Source organism: Vombatus ursinus, unplaced genomic scaffold (assembly GCF_900497805.2).
Source record: "Vombatus ursinus unplaced genomic scaffold, bare-nosed wombat genome assembly UNPS02006738.1, whole genome shotgun sequence".
Taxonomy (NCBI): domain Eukaryota; kingdom Metazoa; phylum Chordata; class Mammalia; order Diprotodontia; family Vombatidae; genus Vombatus; species Vombatus ursinus.
This window is the reverse complement of record NW_020946516.1, coordinates 1-26,012: the sequence shown is the minus strand read 5'-3', so window position 1 is coordinate 26,012 and position 26,012 is coordinate 1. Positions and strand designations below refer to the sequence as shown.

The 26,012-nt window shown below is 37.7% G+C and overlaps 1 protein-coding gene across 1 annotated transcript; it reads right to left on the bottom strand.

The window, feature by feature from the left end:
* Positions 1-300: 300 nt before the first annotated feature.
* On the bottom strand, positions 301-23,982 carry LOC114033047 (collagen alpha-1(XV) chain-like; the record flags this gene model as incomplete). The annotated part of the gene is made up of 9 exons (XM_027848504.1): positions 301-342; positions 456-524; positions 11,338-11,397; positions 11,501-11,554; positions 15,007-15,042; positions 16,385-16,453; positions 19,128-19,181; positions 23,791-23,826; positions 23,974-23,982. Coding segments are annotated over 9 exons (429 nt in total), but the record flags the coding sequence as incomplete, so codon positions are not given.
* Positions 23,983-26,012: the final 2,030 nt, after the last annotated feature.

Here is a 26,012-nt window from a genome sequence, read left to right as displayed (position 1 = left end):
AATATATCTGCTAAGATTTTTGTGTTGGTTTTAAAACCCTTTTTTGGCAGTACTTGCACATATATAAAATTATATATGCATAAATACCATTTTATATTATCTTAAAAGCTTCGTGCTGCTTAAAGATACATACTGGATGCAAAACATTTTTGAGGTAGACTCCAAATCAAAAAAGACAGTGAAATAAAGCATAAAAGGACTGAGCTATAAGCATGGAGCATGCCATTTCTTCATTTTTTGAGGGGGGATGGAATTCATGCATGGTCAATGCCTGTGGTTAAACGAGGCAGGTCAACTTACTGGTGTTTTGCAGTGAGGTCTGGGAGAAATTGGGAAAACCGTCTGTTTGAGATTGAGAGGAAAGATAATTCAATAAATACATTTAAATACAAAATGTATGTTCTGCTTTAATAAAAGTCAATGGAGAAGCCGAGTGATCTAGGGGAAGTACTTACTCCTTTGATGTTAATCACAGCTCCAGGTGGTCCAGGAGGCCCTGGAGGCCCAGGCAAACCAGGTGGGCCCTAAGGAATAAAAGAAAAGGAAGCTGATTATTCAAAAACCTCTGGGAAGGGAGGAAGGGGTTTCTAAAAAATAAAAATACCAAACAAAAGAAGGGGAAACGTTGCTGAAGAAGGACTAGAACCAAAGAATCTTCCTTATGACCAGGCTTAGATTACAATTTAGGAGAGCTGAGGAACTGTCCTGGAACTATGGCAATAACCTTTGAATTGGTTTCACAGACTCTGGTCTCTCCTCTCTCTAACAAATCCTCCATACAGCTGAAAAATCAACAATCCTAGAGCAAAAGTCTGGCTATGGCATTCCTTTGTTCAAGAAGTATCAATGACTCCCTGTTGTCTCTAAGATAAGATCCTAGAATTATAGACCTAGAGCTGAAAGGGGACATTTAGTCCATTCCCCTCATTTTACAGATGAGGAAACTGAGACTCAGAGCCTTGCCAAAGTTTCAAACAGGTAACAAGTGGTAGAAGTGAGATTTGAACTACAGTCACTTGATTCCAAATCTACTGATTTATTGAACATATTGGATAGAATGCAACCTCCTCTTTCTGTTATTTCAAGCCTTCACCATCTGTCCCCTACCTATGGCTTTTAAAGTCTTCATCATCTATCTCCAACCTTGTTTTGTAGACTGATTTCATGTTAATCATTCATCTAGCTGAGTTAGTCTATTTCCTGCTCCCCATACAAGGCATTCGATCTCTCTCCCTCTTCTATACCTTTGCACAGGTTGTCCTGTTCTCAGTGTCTGGAATGATCTCCCTCTTCATTTCTGCCTTTTGGAGTCTTTAGTTAATTCAATTCAACAGAAAGCATTTAATCAAGATTCAACTCAAGTGCTGCCATCTTGATCCTCTCATTTTTTTGTGCTCTTCTCTCACTATGAAATTTATTTGTATATATTTTATTTGTATATATTTTTCAACGATCTATCTGTGTCCGTATTGTTTCCCTCCTGTGCAACATAAACGCCTTGAGGGCAGGGACTTTAAAAAATGTATTTGTATCTCTAGTATAGTTTCTGTAAGTAAATGCTTTTTGAATGGCTAATATGGAAATATGTTTTGCATAACTTCACCTGTATAATGGGTATCATATTGCTTGCCTTCTCAATGAATGGGGGAGGAGCTGGAGGGAGAAAGAGAATTTGGAACTCAAAATTTTTAAAAAAATGAATGTTAATAAATGAATTAATGAAGGCTTATTGAATGAATCATTAGATGATCAAGAAATGAAGGTCCCTTGGGAACTATTCAAGTTTCTGGACTTGGGACGGTCCAAACTTGGCTAGCTGGAAAGTTTTAGGTTCTGTGTATTTTCACATTAAATGTGAACAATTACAAATCTGCCCAGAACAAAATTACAAACTGTAGATTTTCATTTTGGAAAAAAAAATAGGCATTTGAAATAAAACATCTATATATAACAAATTTCTCTGAAATCTGCTAAAATAATTAAAAATATGGAGCAAGCTTCATTGAAACCTGTTAAAAATGATTGAAAATATGGCTAATATAGCGCTCTTATCAGTTTTCATTTTGTTACAAAATGTCCAGAAATTATTTATTTCTTAAGCTCCATTGATGTTTCCCCCTTCTAACCATTTATTTGCCTCAAATCTTAGAATTCTTGGCAAATATAAGTTATTATTTCTAATATCTATCCATTTCCTTGACATTTATGGTGGAAACTGTTTTGACAAGGTCCCCATTTATTTTGCTTCTTTTTAACTACACAAGAGGATTGCACCGACAAGAATAAATGAAGAAAAGATTAAAGGAGATTTAATTCATCCTCTAATTAAAATAATACAGGGAAATTCAGTTAATTTTTTGAGTGATTGGTTTTGAGAATAAACATTAATTTTCAAATGAGTTTAGTGCAAGAGAAAAAAAATTTTAAGGCAACTTAGATCTTAAAATGAGAAACAGAGGTAACTTCTAGTTTAGGATTCCCCAAAGGGCAATAGGACTTTTACCTAATGGTTTCTGGGGAAACCTGGACTTTTCAGACCAGGGTGTGGGTGTGTCTGGAGAGTGGAGGAGAGAAAAGAAGATGAAAAAGGCATTGAGCAACAGTGGCCTTGGGCTCCTGGAAACACAGCCTAGTGACCCAGCATCATGGGAATTTTCTAGAGTTGTGCGTGGGCGTGTTTTTACATGCACAGAATGAGGGGGAGGGCAGAGGAGAGAAACAAGGAAAGAGGAGAGAACAGCAGTGACCTACCAACCCTGGAAAAACTGTTTAGCACCTTGGCATCATGGTTATTTTCTGAGTGGTTTTTTGTTTGTTTGTTTGTTTTTGCAGTGTCTGCCTCTGATTATTTCTTACCTAAAGATCACTGGGGAAGAAAATAATTTTTAAAATGCATGTAGACAATTTAGTCAAGTTTATATAAGAAATTTTTTTTTATAGATGCATTAACCTGAAGAAACTGATACAGACTCTAACACATAGAGTTAGACTATTAGGGTTCTTCAGGGAAATAGGCTGTCCTGGCAAGTGACTTGTTAGTGCTCATCCGGAGCTGTCTGAAGAAGAATAAGAATAGCTAAGCATTAAAACAGTGTTTGTCTGAGGTAGAATTCAAACTCAGGCCTTCCTGATTCCAAGTCTATACTATCCACTGCACCCATCTAGCTGCCTTGGTAGGAGAAGGTAGGAAGAAGGGATTTCCATAAGCATTTAGGGCCCCTAGGTATTTTACTCTCTGCTGCTGGTTTGCTGGAACAGTGGTCTCTCAGGTAGGGCATGGGGCATACCATAGTCTCCAGGCAGCTATAGTGTGATCCAAAGGGGTGGGTTATCAATCAGAGAGGGGAAAGATAAGTCACATCCTCCTTCCTTCTCCCTAAACACTCCACCCAGCTGTGGAATTGTCTCCAACATTAAGTATACTACTTCCTTCAACCCAATCATTCACCTACCATATTTGGCTTTCCATGGCTATACTGAGCAAGGGCACCTAAGGACAGGAAGCCTGCCAATGCTACTTCCCAGACATGAACAGACCCTTTGTAAGTATTATAAGTAAATAATGAAGTCCAAGGCAGGAAGTGTTGGGTGGTGGAAAAAGTCAGCAGATGTGAATTCTAGTTGCAGCTCTGGAACTACCTGGATGCCCTTGGGCAAGTCAATTAATTGTAGGAGGTCTTAGTGTCTTCATCTTTATAATGAAGGTGATGACCATATTACTAATAAAGCTCAGCTGAGTGCCAATGTCTATGAAATTAATAAGCATATTTTGTTATCCAATTATTTTCATTTACATTTAATTTTATTCTAGAAACTGTGAAAGAGAAATATGGCCCCCAACAAGATCTAATAAATTTTAATTTCAAGAGATCTATAGATATACCAATGGAAACTTCAGTCAATTTGTCATTCTTGATGTATGAAATTAATACAGAACCCCATACTGCATTACACGCTGTGGTCATTTTAAGGGGGTAACATTCTGAATGTACGTAACTTAAAACAGTACATAGAACTTCCAACCAATTTTCTCTTTATAAATATAAATGTTTCCTAATTTTGATAAAAGATCAGGCAGAAATCAAAGGACAATGGACTTTTAAAAACACTACAAATCAGTATTACTTCATGAGAGTCCTTTTCTAATGCCTCAGTATGCTATATATAACATATAATATATGTAACTATATATAACACATATATAATATACGTGCTACATATATATGATATATATAGCAGTGCACAAGCAGAATCAAGTATTCTGACGTTGGAAAGATTTCAGTGAACCCACCTACGGACTCCTTGTCTATTATCTGAGGACCAATTCAAGGCAAGTTAACAAGTATTTATTAACTATTGATTAATTATTGCCAAATGCAGACACTGTGTTGGCTATAGGGTAGTGGATTTTTTTGGTCACAAAAACTTTCAAAGATCGTCTAGCAAGCTGTGGAGGAATTGAGATGCACATTAGTTGGGGGGTGGGGGTGGGGGGCAAGGGAAAGGGTAGGATGGGAGGGAGAATCCCTGAGCAGAATTCCTTGAAATACAAATCTATTTCATCAATTGTGTTCTTCATCTCATTTAGAAATATGCCCTGATGTGTCTGTCTACAAAAGTCCGATTGAACTGCTAACATTATAAGACCTATATAAAACCAATTTAAACTACTGGGATTATTAATTATGATCTGGATTAAGCAGATTAAATAAACATATTCAAAGAAGAATTAGTTTGCTGCCTTTCCAAGCCATACATAGGATCATAGATTTAGTGTGACAAGGAACCTCCAAAGCTATCATGTCTAATCTCTTCATTTCACAAATGAAGAAAATGAGGCCCAAAGAGGTGAAGAGATTTACCCAGCTTATTTACCTTTTAAGTGTCTGAGGCAGGATTTGAACTCATGACTCCCTGAGTCCTGTAGTGTCCTATCCATTATGCCGTAACTGCCTCTCAAAAAAGAGTCCTTAAAGTTTAGGTGCTTTCTAATGGGTCACTGATTTATTTATTCTGTCTAGAATAATTGAGAAGTAAATTGAACTCTCACTCTTAATCCCACCCTTTCAGAGTGTGTTGACTTTTCAGTGGGTTTCTAATTCATTCATCTGACAACCACTTATGTGCAAAGCACTAGAAAAGGAACTAAAAGGAGATTCATAGGTAGAAAATTAGCCCTTCCATTGAGCTTACAATCTAGCATGGAAGATGTAAGACATAAACCAAGATGCACTATTATACAGGCTCAGTGCTACCATAGAAGGGACTGGACTTGGAAGTTCAAACACAGAGTTCCATTCCTATCTGTGCCACTCTCTAGTGTGTAGCCTTGAACAAGTCACTTCCTTTCTCTGGGCCTCATTTTCCTAATCTGTAAAAGGAGAGTGTTGGGCTAAATGACTGCTCAGGTAGGGTTTAATGAGGGTCTTCTCTAGGGTGTTGGCAGTAGGAATAGAGATGAGAGTGGGGTGGTGGTGGACAGATGTGAATTCCTCTTTTGGGCACATTAAATTACCTTAGATTCTTCAACAACAACAACAACAACAACAACAACAACAACATTATAATGACATAATGTAGAATTATTATCAACACACAATTATACTAATGTATCAATTAACAATTACCACATATTACAACAAAATTTTGATGATTATAATATATAGATAATATAATATAAATACACTATAATTATAACATCATTATAATTCTCTAATAATGTGCCGTATTAGATACTAATTATCATTGTCATAATATAATTGTGTGTTGATAAATATGATGTAATTATAATGTCGGATATTGTTAATTACTAGTATTAAATAATCTAAGGTCACTTAATGTGTCCAAAAGAAAAATTCATATCTGTCTGCCCTAATGCTCCCATCTTTATCCCTACTGTCAACACCTTATTCAAAATAATAATTACTATAAAAATAAACATTTATATAGTGCTTACTATGTGCTAGGCACTATACAAAATGCTCTACAAATAGCATCTCATTTGATCCTCAGAATAACTCAGAGAGGTAGGTGCTATTTTTTATAATTCATGTTTCACAAAGAAGGAAACTGAGGCAAACAGGATTAAGTGACTTGCCTAGGGTCATACAGCTAGTGAGTGTCTGAAGCTGAATTTGAACTCAGGTTTTCCTGACTTTATGCCCAGCACTTTATCCATTGGGCCAACATACAGCAAGAAAAAGAGGGTTGGAGCTCAGCCTGGCAGAGATCATTCAATGTATTAATCCTGGGCTAATGTCATCACTGAGTGTATTATCAAGTAAATTAGATACAACATTAAGACCTCGAAGTCTGAATTCTTGTTAAAGAAGCATAACATATGAAATGTGTTTAAAATATAACTTCAAAATTTGCTGAACAATTATCTGGCTAAAAAGAAAGCTGTTAACCAAGTTCTTGAACTTGAAATAGAGTTCAGTTAATATACATATACTAGGTAATGAAGGTATTTAGCAAGGTATATGACAATTTCAATAATTTCCCAGGTGCACCTTCAAGATGGAGAAGGAGCTGAGGACACTGGAAAGCTCATTGAATTTGAAGTTTGATGACCTGGCTCTGCTTCTTTCTGGCCATTTGACCTAGGATAAGTTACTTAAGCTCTGTAAATCTCATTTTCCTCCCCTGTAGAATGAGTTGGTTTAGATGATTTCTGACCTCCTTTCTGCCCCTGAATTTATGTTCTATGAAAGTAGGAAAGAACAAATGAGTTCAGACTATTAAAATAGTCATTTGAAAGTAAAACCTAATGTAAGATCATAGATTTAGAGCTAGAAGAGACCTGAGAGATCATTGAGGCTAACTGCCTTTATTTCAGAGATGAAAAAAGAGGCCCAGAGAAAGTAATTGGCTTGTCCTAGGTCTTACAGGTAATAAATAGGAGACCTGGGATTTGAACCTATGTCCTTTGACTTCCATCCAGTACTCTTTCTAGCGGGCTACTAATCCTTACATACTTTATAGAGTTGCTGGAATAACTGAAGTCTCCTTCAGACACCAATTGGGATCAAAACATCAGTTTCTTATTTGCATTGGTACTCAAGTACCTTCTGGCACAAAATTTACTGGAAAAAGAATTACAGAATACTAGAACTATAAAGGATCCTGGAACTTGTTTTGATTAATACTCTCAGTTTTGGTTGGGATCTATGACATCAGAGATACTTTCCATTTTATACATCAATAATCAATTAATCAAACATTTATTAAGTGCCTCCTGCATGCCAGGTACTGTGCCCTAGGCACTGTGGATACAAATCAAAGATGACATTGTCCTGCTTTCAAGGAGTTTACATTCTACTAAGGAGAGGTTAAATACACACACAGTAAGTAGATAAGTAAATGTAGCACGTATGCAAAATAAAATAATGATGAAGTTGAGATGCAGAGGACTGAAATAATTCACCAGATGTCACTGGTACATTAATGACAGTCAGGACTCAGACAAGCACTTATGACTCGAGTTGCTAAGTCCTTTCAAAAGTTATCAAATATGTTGCAATAACTTAGAAAAGAGTGAAATTCACTTTTAGTGGAACTGACTACTATTTTGAATTGGCTCAGGGTGTTATAATACGCTACATATCATCCCAGTTAGAGCTAATTCTCTGAATGGAAATGTTCTAACCTCAGGAAACCTAAGAGTATAGGGCTTGACGGGAGGCAGGAGGGCAAAGAGCTGGTGTTTTTTTTACCAGAACCAGCAGAGGGCAGCAGAGAGCTACCTGAATCAGGGTATAAACGAAGGCCAACCTTGTTCTTATTGTGGACAAACTCTTGACTGGGTCATGGTAAAGCAGAAATCAGTAGACTAGTGCTGCTGGGAATCTGGATAGCTGGCAAGAAGTAGGGTATTGCTCTGAGTCAGCAAAGCCAAGGAGAAGGTCCAAAGAGTGAAACTTGGCCCAGGCTCAGGCAGAAGCAATGAGAATAAGTTATCAAGTGGGCAATAAAATTAGAACTGACAAAATTCCTGCAGGTGGTCTCTTGGCACCAACCATTCTGCTCTTTAAAAGGACATCTCCCAGTTGGCTCCTGATAACATAGCCAGGTTCTTACAGGTAGTAAATAGGGCCCTTTTCGCTAACCTAGAATGACTAGGTTATTTATGGTTAGAATAATCCAAGGTGAAGAATGCCAAAGCCAAACCAGTAAGCTATGACTCGTAGCAAAAGAATTGAAAATAATAATTTGGCAAAACTAACCTATAAATCATCAAGGGGAAATTAGGCATTGGAGTCAAGTGACCAGTTTGGTGTCAATAGATGTAGACATCGGGATTAGAGGGGGAAAAGAATGAGATTATCAAGAAAAAGCTAGGAACATAGGAATCAAGGGGAGTTGGGGAATCACTGACTTGAAATTGGGTAATGAACACAAGAAATCAGATCCCCAGTAGATAGGAGAGTACCTGGAAGCATTGATTCCCTGGTTCCACCTGGTGGTACATTTTATATACCGAGGATAATTAATCTTTACTCAGCATCCCCAACAGCTGAAACATCTAAGCAGCCAGATAGAGTTCATAATGCAGATTAAATACACACCAAAAGAAAGCAGAGGGAAGCTACTCTAGGGTTTTTTTTTAAACTATGTTATATCTGATAGGTGAGGCAAAGGGGGGCTTTGTTATTAGAAAGTTCTTCTGTCTACCTTTGGGTAACATCAATTCTTCTACTCCCTCCAAAGAAATACAGAGCCATGAGCTTCTCTGTTGTGTGTTTGGAAGTAGGTTCACTGGATCCATTTCTCTTCAGACACTTATTACTATGTGACCCTGAGCAAGTCACTTAATCCCTGTTTGCCTCAGTTTCCTCATCTGTAAAATGAGCTGGAGTAGGAAATGGCAAACCACTTTAGTATCTTTGCCAAGAAAAGCCCAAGAAAGGGTCATGAAGAGTCAGACATGACTGGAAATGATGAAATAACAACAAACCTTAGAGTGCTACAGGAAATACTCGGTGGCTAGAACCCAGACAAACAACTTTGCTGAAGTTGTGAGGATGTTGAATGAATTTAGTGAGTATGCATGTAGTCATTTGAAGGTCACAGACAAGAGTTTCTGAGCTTTGGTGGTTTTAATAAGATACAGAAGAAAAGGTAGCTAGTTTTATTGCACTGGTGCTCATCCTGAAGCGCATCTGCATTTTAATCTAAGAAGAACTTGACTTTTGTAAAGAATAGGGTCTTTAAGTTCTGATGCTATTTATTTGCAAGCCCTTCTACTAGACTAAGTCCCTTGAGGGGAAGGGCTAGGTTTAAAAAAAAATTACTCTTGTTATCCTGAGAGAGGCAGAATCACTTAGTAGATAGAGGTATGCCCTTGGATTCTGGAAGACCTGGGTTCAAGTCCTGCCCCGGAAACAAATATATTTTGTTATCATAAGTAAGTCACTTAACCTCTCAATGTCCCAAGAAACTTTCTAAGATTTCTAAGCTGCAGATGAGTTGTCTACCTGTATCAAGTGGAAGAAGTTTTGGCATTCACAGTCGTCTTCCCCCCCACCCCTACTTCTTCGCCACAGTGTAAACCTATGAATGTGTTAAGTTTGAGGAGACAAAAAATGTATATATATGCATATATATATATATATACATACATATATCCCTTCAAACCTAACACAGTACACTGCACATAGCAGACACTTAATATATGTTTGTTGAATTAATCAACTCATTGAGCACATACAATTTGTAAATCACTGGACCAGGCAATGAGGTGGGGGGTTACAGTGGGAATACAAAGAAGAAATGTATAATTCCTGGCCTCAAGGATCTTAGAATGTTGATGAGGAGAAAGGGCATATATTCATTCAAATGTCTTCTTTACCACAACCTTACCTAAATCCTGGCCCACCTGACCAAGCTTTTCACTGAAATTTACCCTCAAACTGGCCCCACCACCCTTATATGGGGAGAGAGCATTGGAGATCTATTATGAGGCAGTGGAGGTGGCACAGTGATAGGGTGCTAGGGCTGGAAGTAGGAGACCTTAGTTTGAATCCAGCCCCATTCACGTACTAGCTGTGTAACCCTGGGCAAGTCACACAACCTTTATCTACCTCAGTGTCCTGATCTGAAAAATGGGGATAATAATAACACCTACCTCCCAGAGTCGCTGTGAGGATGAAATGAGATAGTACTTGTAAAGCATTTTGTAAATCTTAAATGCTAGTTGTTATTATTACTTTGAACAAGACAGTTCCAGAAATATGCTGAGAATAAAAAATAAAATGCCAAGGGGGTAGGAGTGAGTAAACAACGAGGAGACAGACACAAGCTAACATAGACCACTGACTTAAGAAGTTTGACAGCAAAAAGAATGAGAGATAAGAAATAGCCTGAGTGATATAGGGTCAAGTGAAAGATTTTTCAAGATAAGGGAGATTGCAGCATACTTGAAGATAGCAGAACAAAAGCCAGTTTTGGGGGGTGTTGTTCAGTCATTTCAGTCATGTCTGAATGGGGTCCCATTTGGAGTTTTCTTGACAAAGATACTGTAGTGGCTTTGCCATTTCCTTCTCCAACTCATTTTACAGAGGAGGAAACCAAGACAAGCAGTTAAGTGACTTGCCCAGGCTCACACAGCTAATTAGTGTCTGAGATCAGATTTGAATCTGATCAGGAAGATGATTCCAAGCCCAGTGCTTTATCTACTGAGCCACTTAGAATTCAAAGGCACTGTATAGAGAGGGGGTATTTGATGGAAGACAATTTGGGAGGGGGGAGTTATGAAAACAAGGAGGACCATTGATTTAAACACCTCAGGAATCATCTGAAGTACAACCCTCTCATTTTACAGTTGAGGAAACTGAGACTCAGAGAAATTAAATGATTTGTCTATGGTTATACAGAAAGTAAGTGGACCAGATGCTATTCAAACCCAGATTCTCTAACTTCAAATCTAGTACTTTTCCACTTTTCAGCCTTAGAAAGGAAAAATACATCTTCTTTGAGAGAGGAAGAAATAAAGACAGGCTTGATGTAGCTATAGAGATATTCTGAGGTGGAATGGAAGGCCAATGGGGAAAATTCATCTCTTAAATCTTTAGTCTTCTAGGTAGGGTAGTGAGAGGAGCTGTCTGCTAAAGGTGAGGCAGGAGGGACGAATGGAAAACATAGAATAGGTTGGGAAAAATCACTGTGGGGGAATAAGCTAAGGAAAGAGCAAGGGATGTGTGAAGGCATTGACAAGGAACAGTGAGGGTCTAGCTGAACTGGGGTGTCATGTCTCTGAGACAGCGTTCTCATTCCATAAAGACTGGCTCAGTGAGATAAAGTCTCATCACGTAAGAAATAGCACCCAGAGGTACTTACTAATAGCACTACTCCACGTTCTCCTTTGGCACCTTTTAGTCCATTTAGACCAGGCCTTCCCTGAAATTTAGAAAATGGGGTTTTAGCAGGTACTTTTCTTTTAATTATATCTACATTCACAATAATTTTCACAGACTTCAATTTGTGAAATACCGATACTTACTGGTCGACCTGGAAAACCGAACTCTCCCTTATGTCCAGGCGGTCCTTTGGGCCCCTGAGGTCAAAGTGAAAAGTATTATTGGTTAAAAACAGAACTTACATTTTGTGGCACATCACTCACCTACAGAAACTAAGGCTGACATTTCACTTGCAGACAAAGGAGCATTTACAAAGAAAGAAAAACCCCACTAAACTCTAAAAAGTTAGTATCTATATAAAAGATGGAAAGGATAGAGGATTGTCTTTGAGGGGAAAAAGGAAGCTAAAGAGAAAGGAAGTAATGAAGAGAGAATGAAAAATGTGAGGATACCCTCTTGGGACATAAAATTCATTCCAAAACACACACACACACACACACACACACACACACACACACATTCACATACAATGTTATTGACTGGATTCTCATGATTAGTAAGTTTGACCTCTGGTCCTCAAAATAGTACAGGGCATAAGATGCTAGTATCCACAATTCTCAGTTAATTTAAAAGTTTTAAGTAGATGAATAAAAAATATATAATCAGTTCTGATATGTGATTTCATCAATAAAAGGAACTTTTGAGTATGGAAACCCACTTTACTGATAGGCTCATTAAGTCATCTATAACTTTCAATTTTAGACTATTGCCTGGGACACAAAAAGTTTAAGTGACTTACCCTTAGTCATATAGTTAGACTATATTAGTGGTAGTACTTAAGCCTAGGGCTTCCTGACTTCATTTATGATGCCATGCTACCTCCGTGAATTGTAAATTACCCAGTACCTATTCTGAGATTACACTCATTTAGACTATTCATAAATTTATTACATTGAAAAATCATACATAATTCATGAAAGATGAGCCAGTCTATCCCTGATCAATGCTCAGAATACAAATCACAATTATGTAAAAAGCTAGTTTAGGCAGACATGCAATCTGAGGAACATTTCCAAGACAAAACAAGCAGTTACTGGATAAATGTGGAGGCCAAGAGTTTCTGTGGGTAAAAAATCTTTGCTCTAGGAAGCACAACCAAATTCTCAGAACCATGTGGAGGCTTCTCATTATGGTCAGAATCATAGCACATGATCTAAATTATAGTCTAAATCATGATGGAATGGGGAAGGGGGTCAGTCAAGGTTCTTAATTCCCTATAGCTGAGGAACTTTTCACCTTGTGAAGGATTTACCGGGGTCAAAGAGAAAGAATGGAGTTAATTGGTTCCCCTATGTTGCCATGTGGTGAACATTGCATCAGCCAGGCTCCAATAAAATGAAACTATACCAGCATTTGGAATACAAGCATGTGGACAATTTTTTAAAAGCTATTTCTAGCTTGGATCTGCTTCCTTGGATATTTTGTCATCAACACGAAACTGTCTAAATTCAAATTAATCTGCCCTTCTACCCCATTTGATACTTCCAGTGTGATGCCCCCTCCCCCTACCCCAACTCACTTCCCTGTTTCTATTAGAGAAAAGGTAAAAAAGTTAGCATATACTCCTTATCTCCCCTACTAGATTGGAAGCTCCTAGAAGGCAGGCATCAATCTTATTTCTCTTTTTATCTCCCTCAGAGACTCGCCCAATGTTTTGCATAGAGTCTGGCACTTAATGTGTTATGACTTGATTTGGTTTGAATTAACTTGAGGTAAGGTAAGAGGAGTCAAGAGTATCAGTCGGGAAGGAAGCACCAGAGCTTTGCCAATTCCCCCTTGGTATCCACGTCCCTTGGCCTCTCAGTTCCTCCCATAAGGAGGAATCTTTTCTGATTGCTCTTTCTGCTGCAAGGCCCAGGGATGCCTGAGTAGCCTTGGAACATGTTCTCAGAAATTTTCTGTACACTAAAGTGAAGCCAGCTCTCATCAGTGGCCACTAAACCTCCGCTGAACTATCTTAGAGTGTGCCTACCATTCCCTTTAGCTGCATAGAAGTTCATGCAAACAAGCATGAACCTATAAAGATGGCCTTCTCTCCAAGGGGGAACAAAGGACCTATCTGCCACAGATGGGAATCGAAAGCATCAGCACACAAACCAACACAAAGATTCACAACACAAAGGAAGAGCAGACCCAGCCCCCAGACCCTGCAGAATGGCCTTCTGTATTTAGCTCTCAGAGATATAACTCTGCACTTTCTACCAGATGGGGGACTAGCTTCTCTCTAATTGGCACTAAGAGTTTATGTTGATTCCTCTAGAAAAGAGTCCTGAGACCAAGAAGTCTGAGAACTTCTTATCTGCTGTAGGCATGGTTAGATGACAGAAAGGGAGTTACACCCACAGGTATTGTATTTGTATCCACAATGCTTAGCACTGTGCCTGGCACATAATAAACACTTAGTAAATGCTCTGTCTGCCTGCCTATCCATAGGTAATAAGTCATGTGTTGGCTTTTAACACAATGAGACCATTATCATTTAGATCCCACAAGGAAGCTAGTGGACTCTGGTGTCAATGTTGGCATTGAGACCCAGGCCAGACTAAAGGTCAAAGTGTCTAGCCCCTTTTTTGCCAATGAGACCTGAGTCTCCCATTAATATCACATCCATTCTTGAACAATTCAGTCAGCATCAATCCATGGATATGACAAAAGTATTGGCAGAAAGGCTCATCCAGAGGGAGGTACAGGAGCATAGAAGTGATGTTCATTGGAGTGTAACACTCCTCCCCCACCCCCCCTACCCCCCCCCCCAAGCTGGACACACACAGAAATGGATTAAAGCAGGGGATCAAAGCTGCTATAGGGCAGGGAAAGAGAGCAGCTGGAAGCAGAGACAGCAGATAAACTCACTGGAGTGAAGCCTCAAGCAATGCATTATAGCAGAGGCAGGCTGGCTGGCAAATCAGCCCAGGGGATGGCAATAAGGCATGGGGTGATGTTTGCAAGCAAAGGCTTCCATTCTGCTCTGAATCTCAGGAACTGAGTGAAAATACAGTGACAATCCACACTGCCATAGCTGAAAATCAAAGGTCAGTGTTTAACGTAGAAAGGTCAGTTGGTTTTTGCTCTCTCTCTCTCTCTCTCTCTCTGTCTCTCTCTCTCTCCTCCATCTTTCTTCCTCCACCCCCCACTCTCTCTCTCTCTCTCTCTCTTATTCTTTTCAGCCTCATCCATACGCAGACAGTGATCACTAGCAGAAATGTTATCTTTGAATTTGAAAGACAGCATTTTCTAAGTTAATGTTCAATTCCAGCAAGAGGCTGATGTTTAAAAGGAATCGCCTAGCTTCTTATTCCACTATCCTTCTGTAGGGGCCTAGATGAATTATTTAAGAGACATAGCAGCTTTAGGAGATGCTAGTTCTCACTGGGGATGTTTGCATAACAAGAGCATTTATGTTGGAAACAAAAGGAAAGACCAGTGAGATTTAGCACCTGCTTGAAGTATTTATACTCTTGATGAACATTTAGGTTGTTACAATATACTCTTGGGTCTTTGTGAATGATAAAGGCTCATGAACAATTCAGCTACATTGGGTATGATGTTTGAAACACTGTCACACAGTTCACTAAACGTTTTCTCATACCATTGGCCCCGGTGGTCCCTGAATTCCATTTTCACCCTGACAAAAAAAAAAAAAAAAAAAAAAAAAAGCTTGAGTTAATCATTCCACTCCATTCAGCTAGCATATATTGGGCATACGCTGTGAGTCAGGTACTGGGCTAGCTAGGTGCTGGGGAGACAGAGAGAAAACAAAAAAGGCCTTGCCCTTAGGGAGCTTACATTTCACTAGATAATACAGCAAATGCTCAGATAAGTATATGCAAATAATAATATACAAAGGAATAGGAAATGCAAAGTAATGGGGGTAGGACAAGGTGGGGGGATCAGGAGAGGCCTACTTTAGAAGGTGGCATTTGAAGGAAGCCAGGGATCTAATATCATTATAACATGGCCTTTCGCAACATGAACCATCAAATGGGCAAGTTTGGCAGGAGTGTAGAGTGAATGAAGGGGAGTAATGTGTGATCAGTCTGGAAACACTGGCTAGAGCCAGATGGTGAAAGACTTTGAAGACCAAACAGAGAAGCTTGAAATTCATCCTAGAGTCAATAGGAAGCCACTGAGGCTTCTTGAGCAGGTGAATGACGTGTTACACCTACATCTCATAATTTTTGCAGAATATCAATGTTGTAGAATGGGGGGGGCGGTACATTGGATAAGGGAAATACTGAAGATAAGGAGTAAATTAAGAGGATATTGTAATGGTCCCAGTAAAAGGTGATTGGGGACTGAACTAGGATGGTAGTCCCGTGACTACCTGAGTCTGGCACTTAATGTGTTATGACTTGATTGGGTTTGAGTTAACTTGAGGTAAGGTAAGAGGAGTCAAGAGTATCAGCTGGGAAGGAAGCACCAAAGCTTTGCCAATTCCCCCTTGGTATCCACGTCCCTTGGCCTCTCAGTTCCTCCCATAGGGACTAGATTCCACAGATGTTGAGGACGTAAAATCAATGGGAATTGGCGGGAAGGGAGAGGGGTGGAGAGGGTAAGGAAGAGGAGCTGAGGATGACTGTGAGTCTGTGAATTTGGGTGATGGCCTCAACAGAAATAGAGAAGTTAGGAAACAGGGGGAGGTTGGGTGGTTTGGGGTGAAAATATTGAACACTTAGAATTTGAGATGCCTATGTGCCATCTAGGTGTAGATGTCCAGCAGGGAGTTGGGGATGTGAGGTTGCCACTCAGGAGACAGATGAGGATGTATGTGTAAATTTAGGTCATCTTCATAAAGATGACACTTGAACTCTGTTGAAATCATCAAAAGAAAAGACACAACAGGGCCTAGGACAGGCTTCAAAAGGGATGTGGCAGTAAAGCAGACTGAAAGGAAAATTTCCTTCAGAGAAACTTCATAGTCAATTCAAATGCCCACATAAAGTCAATAAATCTGGTGAGATCTTTACCTTTTTCCACATCAACCTCTCGAGGGCAGTATCGCCAGCGAGAATGGTTCCTGGTTCACCCTTCTCACCCTGAAATGCAGAGAACTTTGTGAGGAAGCCATTTGGGTCCTTTTAAAAAATATTTACCCTTGGGGCAGCTAGGTGGCGCAGTGGATGGAGCTCTGACTTTGGAGTCAGGAGGACCTGAGTTCAAATCTGGCCTCAAGCACATAACACTCACTAGCTGTGTGACCCTGGGCAAGTCATTTAACACCATTGCCACCAAAAAAAAAGAAAAAAAAAGAAAAAATATTTACCTTCACACAGTTCACTTAACCAGTGGCAGCCTCCAATATGTATATATCTTTTTAAAAAAGATTATTGATGTGTTTTGTTTCTACGTTGTAAACATTTACTAATTATTGTCATTCCATGAGAAGTCTCTTGTAACAAAATAAAACAATTAAGCAAAACCAACAAGATAATGATTTCATCTGAAAGTGCTTGTAACACTACGCATCTGTAACTACTCCACCTCTATATTTTTAAAATTGTTAAAAAAAAAACTTGACAGAAATTTATTTCCTCTCCCTCCTGTCCTCCACGAAATTGAAAGAAGAAAGGGAAAAAAAATTCCTTGTAACAAACATGCATAATGTATGATACTATTTTGATTTTAAAAAATTAAAATTTTCTCCCAGACCGCCCTTAATCTCATGTCCATTTGAGGAAGTTGGCCTCATAGAAATGGAGGAAAAGGATTTTAAGAGTGGCTTTGGTTTCTGCTTCGTTTTCTTCCTTTCTGCCTTTCTCTCCTACTTAGCATTAGACTTTAATTTGATTTTGAGCGGATTCACTAATGATTATTTTAAATTTCTAGCACTGAATCAAGAAAGGGTGCTTATTTTCCTCCTGCTCTATTTATTGTTTGTTTGAAAATGCTTGACTTAGCAAATGATGTTTCTCTAGGTTCTGTTTTCTTCTTCACAGGTCTAGAGCTAGAAGAAAACTTATAGTCCATCAAGTATATCCCCTACATTTTACAGAAGAGGAAACTGAGGCGTGGAGAGGTGAGATGACTTGCCCAGGGTCACACATCCTGTCAAAGTCAAATAGGATTTGGACCTATGTTCCTGATAAAAAGATTGGGCCCAATCCATTCTATCACCTGTCTTCCCTAAGAAATGGTATTTTGACTCACCGGAGTTGATTATCCAACAGATGATATCACAAAAATTTATAACACCTAGGAATTCAGGAAAATGTTGCACGTTTTTCTCCAGAACCTCTTAAACAACCTGTTGATAGTCTTTTCTATTCTGTTTTACTTCCTGACTCTCCTTCCCAGGTGTACATGGCTTTCATAGGTTTCTCTTTTCTTGCCCTTCTCAAGACTTAATAAATAATAATAAATGTTTAATAAATTTATTATCATTGAGAAACATTTCATTATAATAAATATTATATTATTAATAAATGTAACTTAATTGATTGAAAGCCATTGTCATGAAGGGATTTGATACAGTTATACTAAGACATAAATGGTAAATAAAGCATAACATATTATTTCTTTCAGGGGTATTTGAGTTTTAGTTTTAAATATGATACAAATCAATAAAGAATATGGAACTTAAGTTATCAATTGATGTTAAAAGGTAGTGTAGTACAGTGGATAGACAAAGCAAGGGAGATCTGAATTAAAATTCCACCTCTGACACGTACCATCTGTGTGACCCTGGACACCCGTCTATGCTCTAGGTAGTTTTATAAGTTTCAGAGAAGGTGCCAGCTTGCATTGGTAGAGGAAGATTTTTCATCTGGGAGTTCCTTATGCAAATGAAGTCACAGGTCCAGTTCCAATCACTAAACAAAGACAAAGCTGGTGGGGGAGGCTTTGGGTGACAAGCTCCACTACCTTTTTTTTTTATGACTGCAACATGCCTACTTCTAAGGTTGACTCTGACACTACCCCGTAGAATGATAGTCATACCTTCCTTACTTAGATGCTAACTCCCTCCCCAGTCTTCTCCTTCTCTTTTCTTTTGGCTTTCAGAAGAACGAAATTAGCAAGGAAGGAAGGCACCTCTCTGCATTCTGAGCGTTGAGAGCATTCCAAAGCATGGTAGATGCCTGGCCAGGGCTACTTCAGAAGCTAGTAAATTCCTTGTCCCTGGACATCTTCAGCTGGAGGCTAAAGTATCACTTTGCAATGATGTTTAAGAAAAGCTTGTGCTTCAACATGACTAATGTGGAAATACGTTTCACACAACTGCACATATATAATCTTTATCAAATTATTTGCCTTCTCAATGAGGGAGGGAAGGGGAAAATTTGGAACTCAAAATTTTAGAAAAATGAATGCTAAAAATTGTTTTTACATGTAATGGGAAAAAATAAAATATTAAATCATTGTGGGGGGGAAAGGGAATAAAAAAGAAGAAAAATTTGCACTTAAAGTAGGAACTGGACTAAATGACCTCAGGAGTCTCAATGCCACTTTTCTATGAATTTATAACAACAATGCTATCAAACTCTAGACAGTCAGGGCTACAGTGAATGAACATTAATATTCAAGGTAATAAAGTCTGGGTAAATGACTTTATGTTTTATTACTCATTTTATTATCCATTTGCTTTCAAAACTGTAAGACCATTAGCATGACAAGATTGGAAAAATGGAAAATAATAGATGATTTCAACTAATTTTGAATTATCTCACAAATTCCTGAGAACAGTCATAACTTCTGCCTCTATTTCCTTCTTACCTTTTCTCCTGGCAACCCTGGAAATCCAGTGTCACCTTTTGGTCCCTTTGGGCCCTGTAAAGATATCATAAAAGAAAATTAATATCCTTTAATTATCTGGAAATAATTTGTCAAAAGTGAAAAAAAGAGAAAGAAAGATTGTCAGCCATATGAAAGTCTGGGAAGATTATAGTATTATCTTGATTTTAAACTGGATTTTGGAGGAAAGAGTTCTAGACTAGGAGTCAGGAGAGATAAGTTCTGGTCCTGATGTTGCCAATAATTAGCTGTGTGTACTTGGCTTGTCAAACTCTAAGAGCCTTACTTATTTATCTATAAAATTAGGGGATTGCATTGTCTACCTCCTGATAAAGAATTGATATATTGGGGCACCTAGGTGGTGCAGTGGATAGAGTACTGGCTCTGGATTTAGGAGGACCTAAGTTCCAATTCAGCCTCAGATACAGAACACTTACTAGCTGTGTGACCCTGGGCAAGTCACTTAACCCCATTGCCAAAAAAAAGAAAGAAAGAAAGAAACAGGAATTGATAGATTCAGAGTGCAGGTTGAAACTCTTCTTTTCCTTTCTTTCCTTTCTCTATTTCACATGACTTATGCAATAATTTGTTTTGCATGACTATAGATATTTGTAATGAGTTTTGTTTTTCTTGCCTTCTCAATGAGTGAGTGGGGAATGGGGAGGGGGAAGAGAGAGAATTTGGAACTGAAAACAAAATAAAAATTGAATTTTTAAAAATGAGGGGATTGGATTAAATGATCTCTTGGGTCTTTCAAGTTCAAATGTGCCATTATTGCAAAAAAAGAAATCTATCGAGGAAGTAGCGTTTGAAACTATTGCATCTGATCATGACAACCACATTAGTTTCCTTTTGAGATGGCATTAAATTTGAATTGTATTTAGTCCTAAAAGTCTATGTTTTGCTAAAGATCATCATACTACTAAGAGTTACTTAGTACATAAATGTTACGAATATAATTTTCATGACAGGGTTATAGATCCAGAAGAGATCTTAGAGGTTATTTAGAAAAAGTTCCTCATTTTAGAGACAAACAACTTGTCATTCAGAGAAGTTAAATGACTTCACCCCAAGTCTCTCAGGTAGAGTCAAGATTTGAATTCAGGGCCTGTGACTCCAAGGTCAATGCCCTTTCCACCTCACCATCTTTGCTGATAAAATTGCGGTTTCAGTAATGATGATGATGATGATGGTGATTAGCTTCAAGGTTTGCAAAGCACTTTTTAAATATTATATCATTTCATCCTCACAACCCTGGGTGTAGGTGCTCACTCCTCTAGTGGAGAACACAACCATATCTTCTTATCCTCTGTGATCCTCAATTATAATCTTTCAGTAAGTATTCCACAGATGATTTAGCCAGTGCACTGGAAGCCCTTTTTCTGGTACTTTTAATGCTAGAAGGGTATCAGACCACCATGTAACCTGCTTTTATTTTCATTTTGTGACTGTTCCACCTCCTTTTCCAGCCCTATTTACTGTTGTTCAGTCATTTCAGTCGTGTCCAGCTCTTTGTGACCCCATTTAGGGTTTTCTTGGCAAAGATACTGGACTGATTTGCCATTTCTTTCTCTAGGCTCATTTTACAGATGAGGAAACTGAGGTTTAGTGGCTTGCCCAGGGTCACACAGCTAGTAAGTGTCTGAGGTCAGATTTGAACTCAGGGAGATGAGTCTTCCTATCTGAAGGCCCTGCGCTCTATCTACTATGCCAGCTAGCTGTCCGACACATCTTTGATAATGACTTTCATGATACTCCTTACAGACAGAGACAATACGATGCAACATTTTAAGCTTCATCTTTCTAATGCCCTTTGGTCATAAAACATTATTGAGGAAGTACTGGACTTAGAGATAGACTTCATGCTCTCATTACTATCCTCAGTTGCCTCAGTCCCTCTGATTGCAGGGGTAAAGGGCAGAGCAGGGTAAAAAGCAAGTCCCAAAACTTGCTTTTAAAGTCATCTCTTCATTTCCCTCCAGTTGCAATGCTTGGTTCTGAGTCCACCATCATCATGCCCTAATGCCAGACGTCTTCTTGTCCCTCTATTCTTTCCATCTTCCTTTTAAACATTGTCTTTCTCCATTAGATTGTAAGCTCTTTGAGGGCAGGGACTGTCTTTCTTTTTCTTATTTGTATACCCAACACTTAGCATAGTGCCTGGCACACAGCAGGCACTTAATAAACATGCATTGAGTTGTATTGTATTGTTTCCCTATCTATTGGTTCCTTCCTTCCCTAATGCCTAGAACATACCCAAATTTCCCTCATCCATTAAAGCAAAACAAAACAAAACCCTCCCTAAACTCTACCTTCCCCAACAGCTATCATCCCATATTTCTTCTCATCTTCTCAGCTAAACTCCTTGAAAAAAAAAATTTGCACTCAGTGTCTCTATTTTTTCTTCTCTCGCTGAATTCTAAACTCTCATCGTTCAACTGGAACTGCCCTCTCTGAAGAGACCTATAATATAACTGCCAAATTTAATGACCTTTCCCCAATCTTATTCTTTCTTGACCTCTCTGTAGCATTCCATACTGCTGACCACCTTGTCATCCTAGATACTCACTTCAACACAAATGCTCCTTGGTTCTCCTACATTTCTGACCCTTTCTCAGTGTTCTTTGCTGGTTCATCATCTATATCAGGATCAGGTAAACTACTGCCAATGGTCCAAATTTGCTGGGACTTGTTTTTGAATAGCCCTAGCTAAGAATGGTTTTTACAATTTTAAATAATAAAATGTTATCGTATTTTAAAATGTAGAAACCATCCTGAGCTCTCTGCTCTACAAAGACGGGTAAGGGGGGTTGGTTTTGTCCTCCCAGCCTACAGTTTGCTCACCCCTGATTTGTATCACACACACTAATTCTTTCCTACTGAGGTGGACAGAAGGGAACAGATGTAGATCGGGCCAACTATTTACTCTGTCAAAATAGAAATGAACCTCATTTGGCCCCTCTTAGTCTGAGTGAATTAAAAAGTAACTCCCTTTTGGATCACTCCATTCTTTTTAAAATTCTCACAAAATATCTATTTATTAATCTGCCTAGAATTGTGCTGGGCATTATCCATGTCAAGGTTACTAGCCAATAGTTTATGAACTACATCTCATTCTCCTTTTGGAAAACCAGGGCCGCTTTTGCTTGTAGCTGCCTCTTCCACCTTTGCCACCTCTTCCCTGTTCCACAGTTTCTTACAGATGATCAGCACTGGCTTTGAGGTCACATCTCCAAGTTCTCTGAATTCCCTGGAGTGTAATTCATCTGAGTTTAGAGACTTGAAGTTGTTTAAAGCAGCTAAATGTTCTCTTACTATTTTATCTGTCTTGGACTTTAATTCTCTTTGAGAGAGAAGCCTGCTTTATTCTTTAGAATTTGAAGATCCTTATACTTGCTGTAGACAAAAACACAAAGAACTAGTTTTGCCTCCTCTCTGTTACCTATTACATGGTCTATTTTTTGGGCACCTAACCTTTCTTTGGTCCCCTCTTGTAACATCTCTCCAAAAGTTCTACCCCACCTCTATCTTTTCCTTTCTTTTCAAATAATCCTTAGCTCATTCATTCTATACTTTAGCCTTTATGACATTCTTATAGGACACTGCCACTTTGTTGTTTTTATACCATTAGAACACAATTATATCACAAACTTAAGAATTGAAAAGTACCTCAAAGATCATCTAGTCAAACCTCTATCTGAATGTCATCTCATGTTCTCTTGCCATTTCTATACTTGTCTTGGATTTTAAATACATAGTAACCCAAGTCCCACTTTCTTCATCTATAAAATGGGGCTTTTTTCATCTGTAGTATTTGTCTTATAGGGTTGTTGTGAGGCTCAAAGAAGCTAATATAACATATCCCAAAAGTCTTAGGGCAAATTTAAACTTTAATAAGCTTATTAATTTAATAAACCAAATAATAATTATATAATAAAATCACACAATTTAATAATAATAATTTAATAAGCTTATCAAAGCTTGAATTTGTCTTAAGATTTTTGGGATATCCTGTTTATGTAAATAACTTTATAACTTTAAAACATTAAGATGAATGAATGTCTATTAATATAGCTATTATCATTATCATAATTATTATTGGTAGAGCTGATAATGTATATAAAACACTTTGCAAATCTTAAAATCCTAGAAAAATTATTATTAACCTTTAAACATTATATAATAAATATATTATCACATAAATAATGATGTATGTTAAATATAATGTATGTAAAGCACTTTGCAAAGCTTAAAACACTATATAAACATTATTATTAGCCTTTAAAATTATGTAATAAAATATATTATTAAATAGTTAATAAGGCACGTAAAAGATAATGTATAAAATATTACAAACCTTAACATCTATAAGTTAATATTAGCTCTTAAATAGATATAATAAATATCAATTATATAGTTAATAATGCATTAAAAGATATACATATAACACTTTGTAAACCTTAAAACACTATACAAACATTATTATTATCCCTTAAATATTATACAAAACATATTATTACATAGTTAATAATGTATATAAACGATAATGTATGCATAAAACATTTTGTAAACTTTAAAATATAAGACAAAGACTTTTGTTATTTTAGTTAATTATTAGTTCAAATTTAAGGGCCATAATGCTTACTGGGAATCCTGGCAGACCTGGCTTGCCCTCTGGTCCCTGTAATACACCAAATCAAAAGATATATGTTACAGGATTTTCTAGGACTAAGCCCCGAAGCCATTCTCATTCTGTTCATGGACTTGATTATATTAAAAAAAACTATTACATTATTAGCACATTCAGAGATGTAAATAGCAATCTTACCAACAGAAGCTGAAAGAAAAATAATCTCGGAGAGGGTGGTGACATGGGTGCAGAGGACAATCCAATATATGTACAGTTTTTGTCAGAAGGGATGGGCTATTTTTCAGTGAGTGCCAGCCATGACTCCAAAGCAGCAGGAAGGTGGGGGCCTTAGGAATGGGATTCTCTGGTAATAAGACTTCAGGGTAGGCGTGTGTGAAGATGTGGGGTCACACTAGAGTGCAGAGGCCCAGGGAGGAAGCACATTGTTTGAAACTGGTACCCTTAAACCAACTACAAAGGACTTACAAAGGAAGATGCTATCCACTGCCAGAGAAAGAACTGATAAATAGATGAATGAATAGTATGGTTTTATGTACGCACATATATACATGTGTATGTATGTGTATATATACACACACACATATGTATGTGTCTATGTATGTGTGTATATACATACACACACACACACACATATATATACACACACACACATACATATATACATATTAATTTGTATTTATTTGTAGCCTCTAGGGTAGAATGGGGAGGGAAGGAGAAAAAAAAATAATAAAAGGCGCATAGCAGAGAACAACAGAAAACTTAAAAGGAAGCACAGAAAACAATATGTAAGATTTGTTACATAGTTGTTTTTTTTTTTAAGTAAATAGTCTGAAAGGAAAATTCATCATTTTACATTGAATCCTCTCTCTATGTTGTGCTGTGTGCATGGAAATGTTTTTTTTATTTTTGTCTTTTTATATTTAAGTTCAAAATGAATAAATTAAAAAAAAAATTTGCACCTTAAGTCGACCTCAAGTTTAAGTACCTCTGTGTACAAACTGGATATTAATATTAATTAAAGAGTCCAATATCTTTTGTGATGAAACTGGTATTAAAGTAGGTAAGAGATCTAAATTGTTCTGATAACCACAGGTGGGACTGGGGATAGTCCACTTTCCACATGAACATGAATGCCATTCTAGCTTAGCTAAGAAAGTGGTCATGATGTGAAGGAAAGTATGGATAAATAAGGTTAATTCACTGGGAATATAACTATGGTGATTCAGATCTGATTGTTCACTGCCAAATACTCAGAGGTGTTTCTCAAATTACTTTGGGAATGATATATGACATGGAGTGAAAATTGCCAGATACGAGTAAAAGTCAGCCCTTCAACTCTCTTTCCTTCCTAACTACTATGTATTTAACCACATGGTATTTATTCTCTACTTATGCATGTACTTGTTTCCAATTACAATATAGTTCCTAGTTTTTGGTTTTCTGAGGAGAATTATGGTGATAGGTAAGAATAAGCACCTAAATAAAGGTGGTTTAAAGAAAAAGCCAATAAGAAAGAGGTTGATCTATTTTTTTTTTGCAATACTGGCAAGACATTGGTCACAAAGACTCAAGAAATGAAAATTTTCTCTGATTGTCTGAAGGATTATGAGCCGTGGTGATCAGCAGAGTAAGGCTGCCTTTTGTAAGTTCAAGTTGATTGCTGAAGATATTTAGGGTTAGAAAATGAATCATTTCCATGGAAAAGATGTTACTGGGGACAAGGTATACTCCATTATAAAAACAGAGCAGACCATGTTTGAAACACACGTTGAGGTCATAACTGCTGATGGATATTTTATCCACATCTTTTGTGCTGGTCTTAGCAAAGAGTGCAACATCCAGATCCATATGACTTCTTTGCCTAGTACCAACAGGTTTATCCAATTTGTAAGAAAATTATGGAGATCATAATTTGGGACATGCAGACAAATAATTTGAAAGAAGTTGTCAATAAACTGGTTCCAGATAACACTGGAAAAGACATATGAAAGGCCAGATAGACTATTTACCTATTTACAATATATTTCTGGAATATATTGTATTTGTTTAGGAAAAAAAAAAGCTCAAATTTGAATACGAAAAGTAATGGAATTTTTATGGGGAAGGTAGTGGATCTAAAAAAAACCTTCTGGAGAAGAAATAGGCAGGAAAATTGATGAATATAAGCACCCAATTCAAGAATCTGTCTAAAATAACTTCTAAAGGTTGAAAAATAA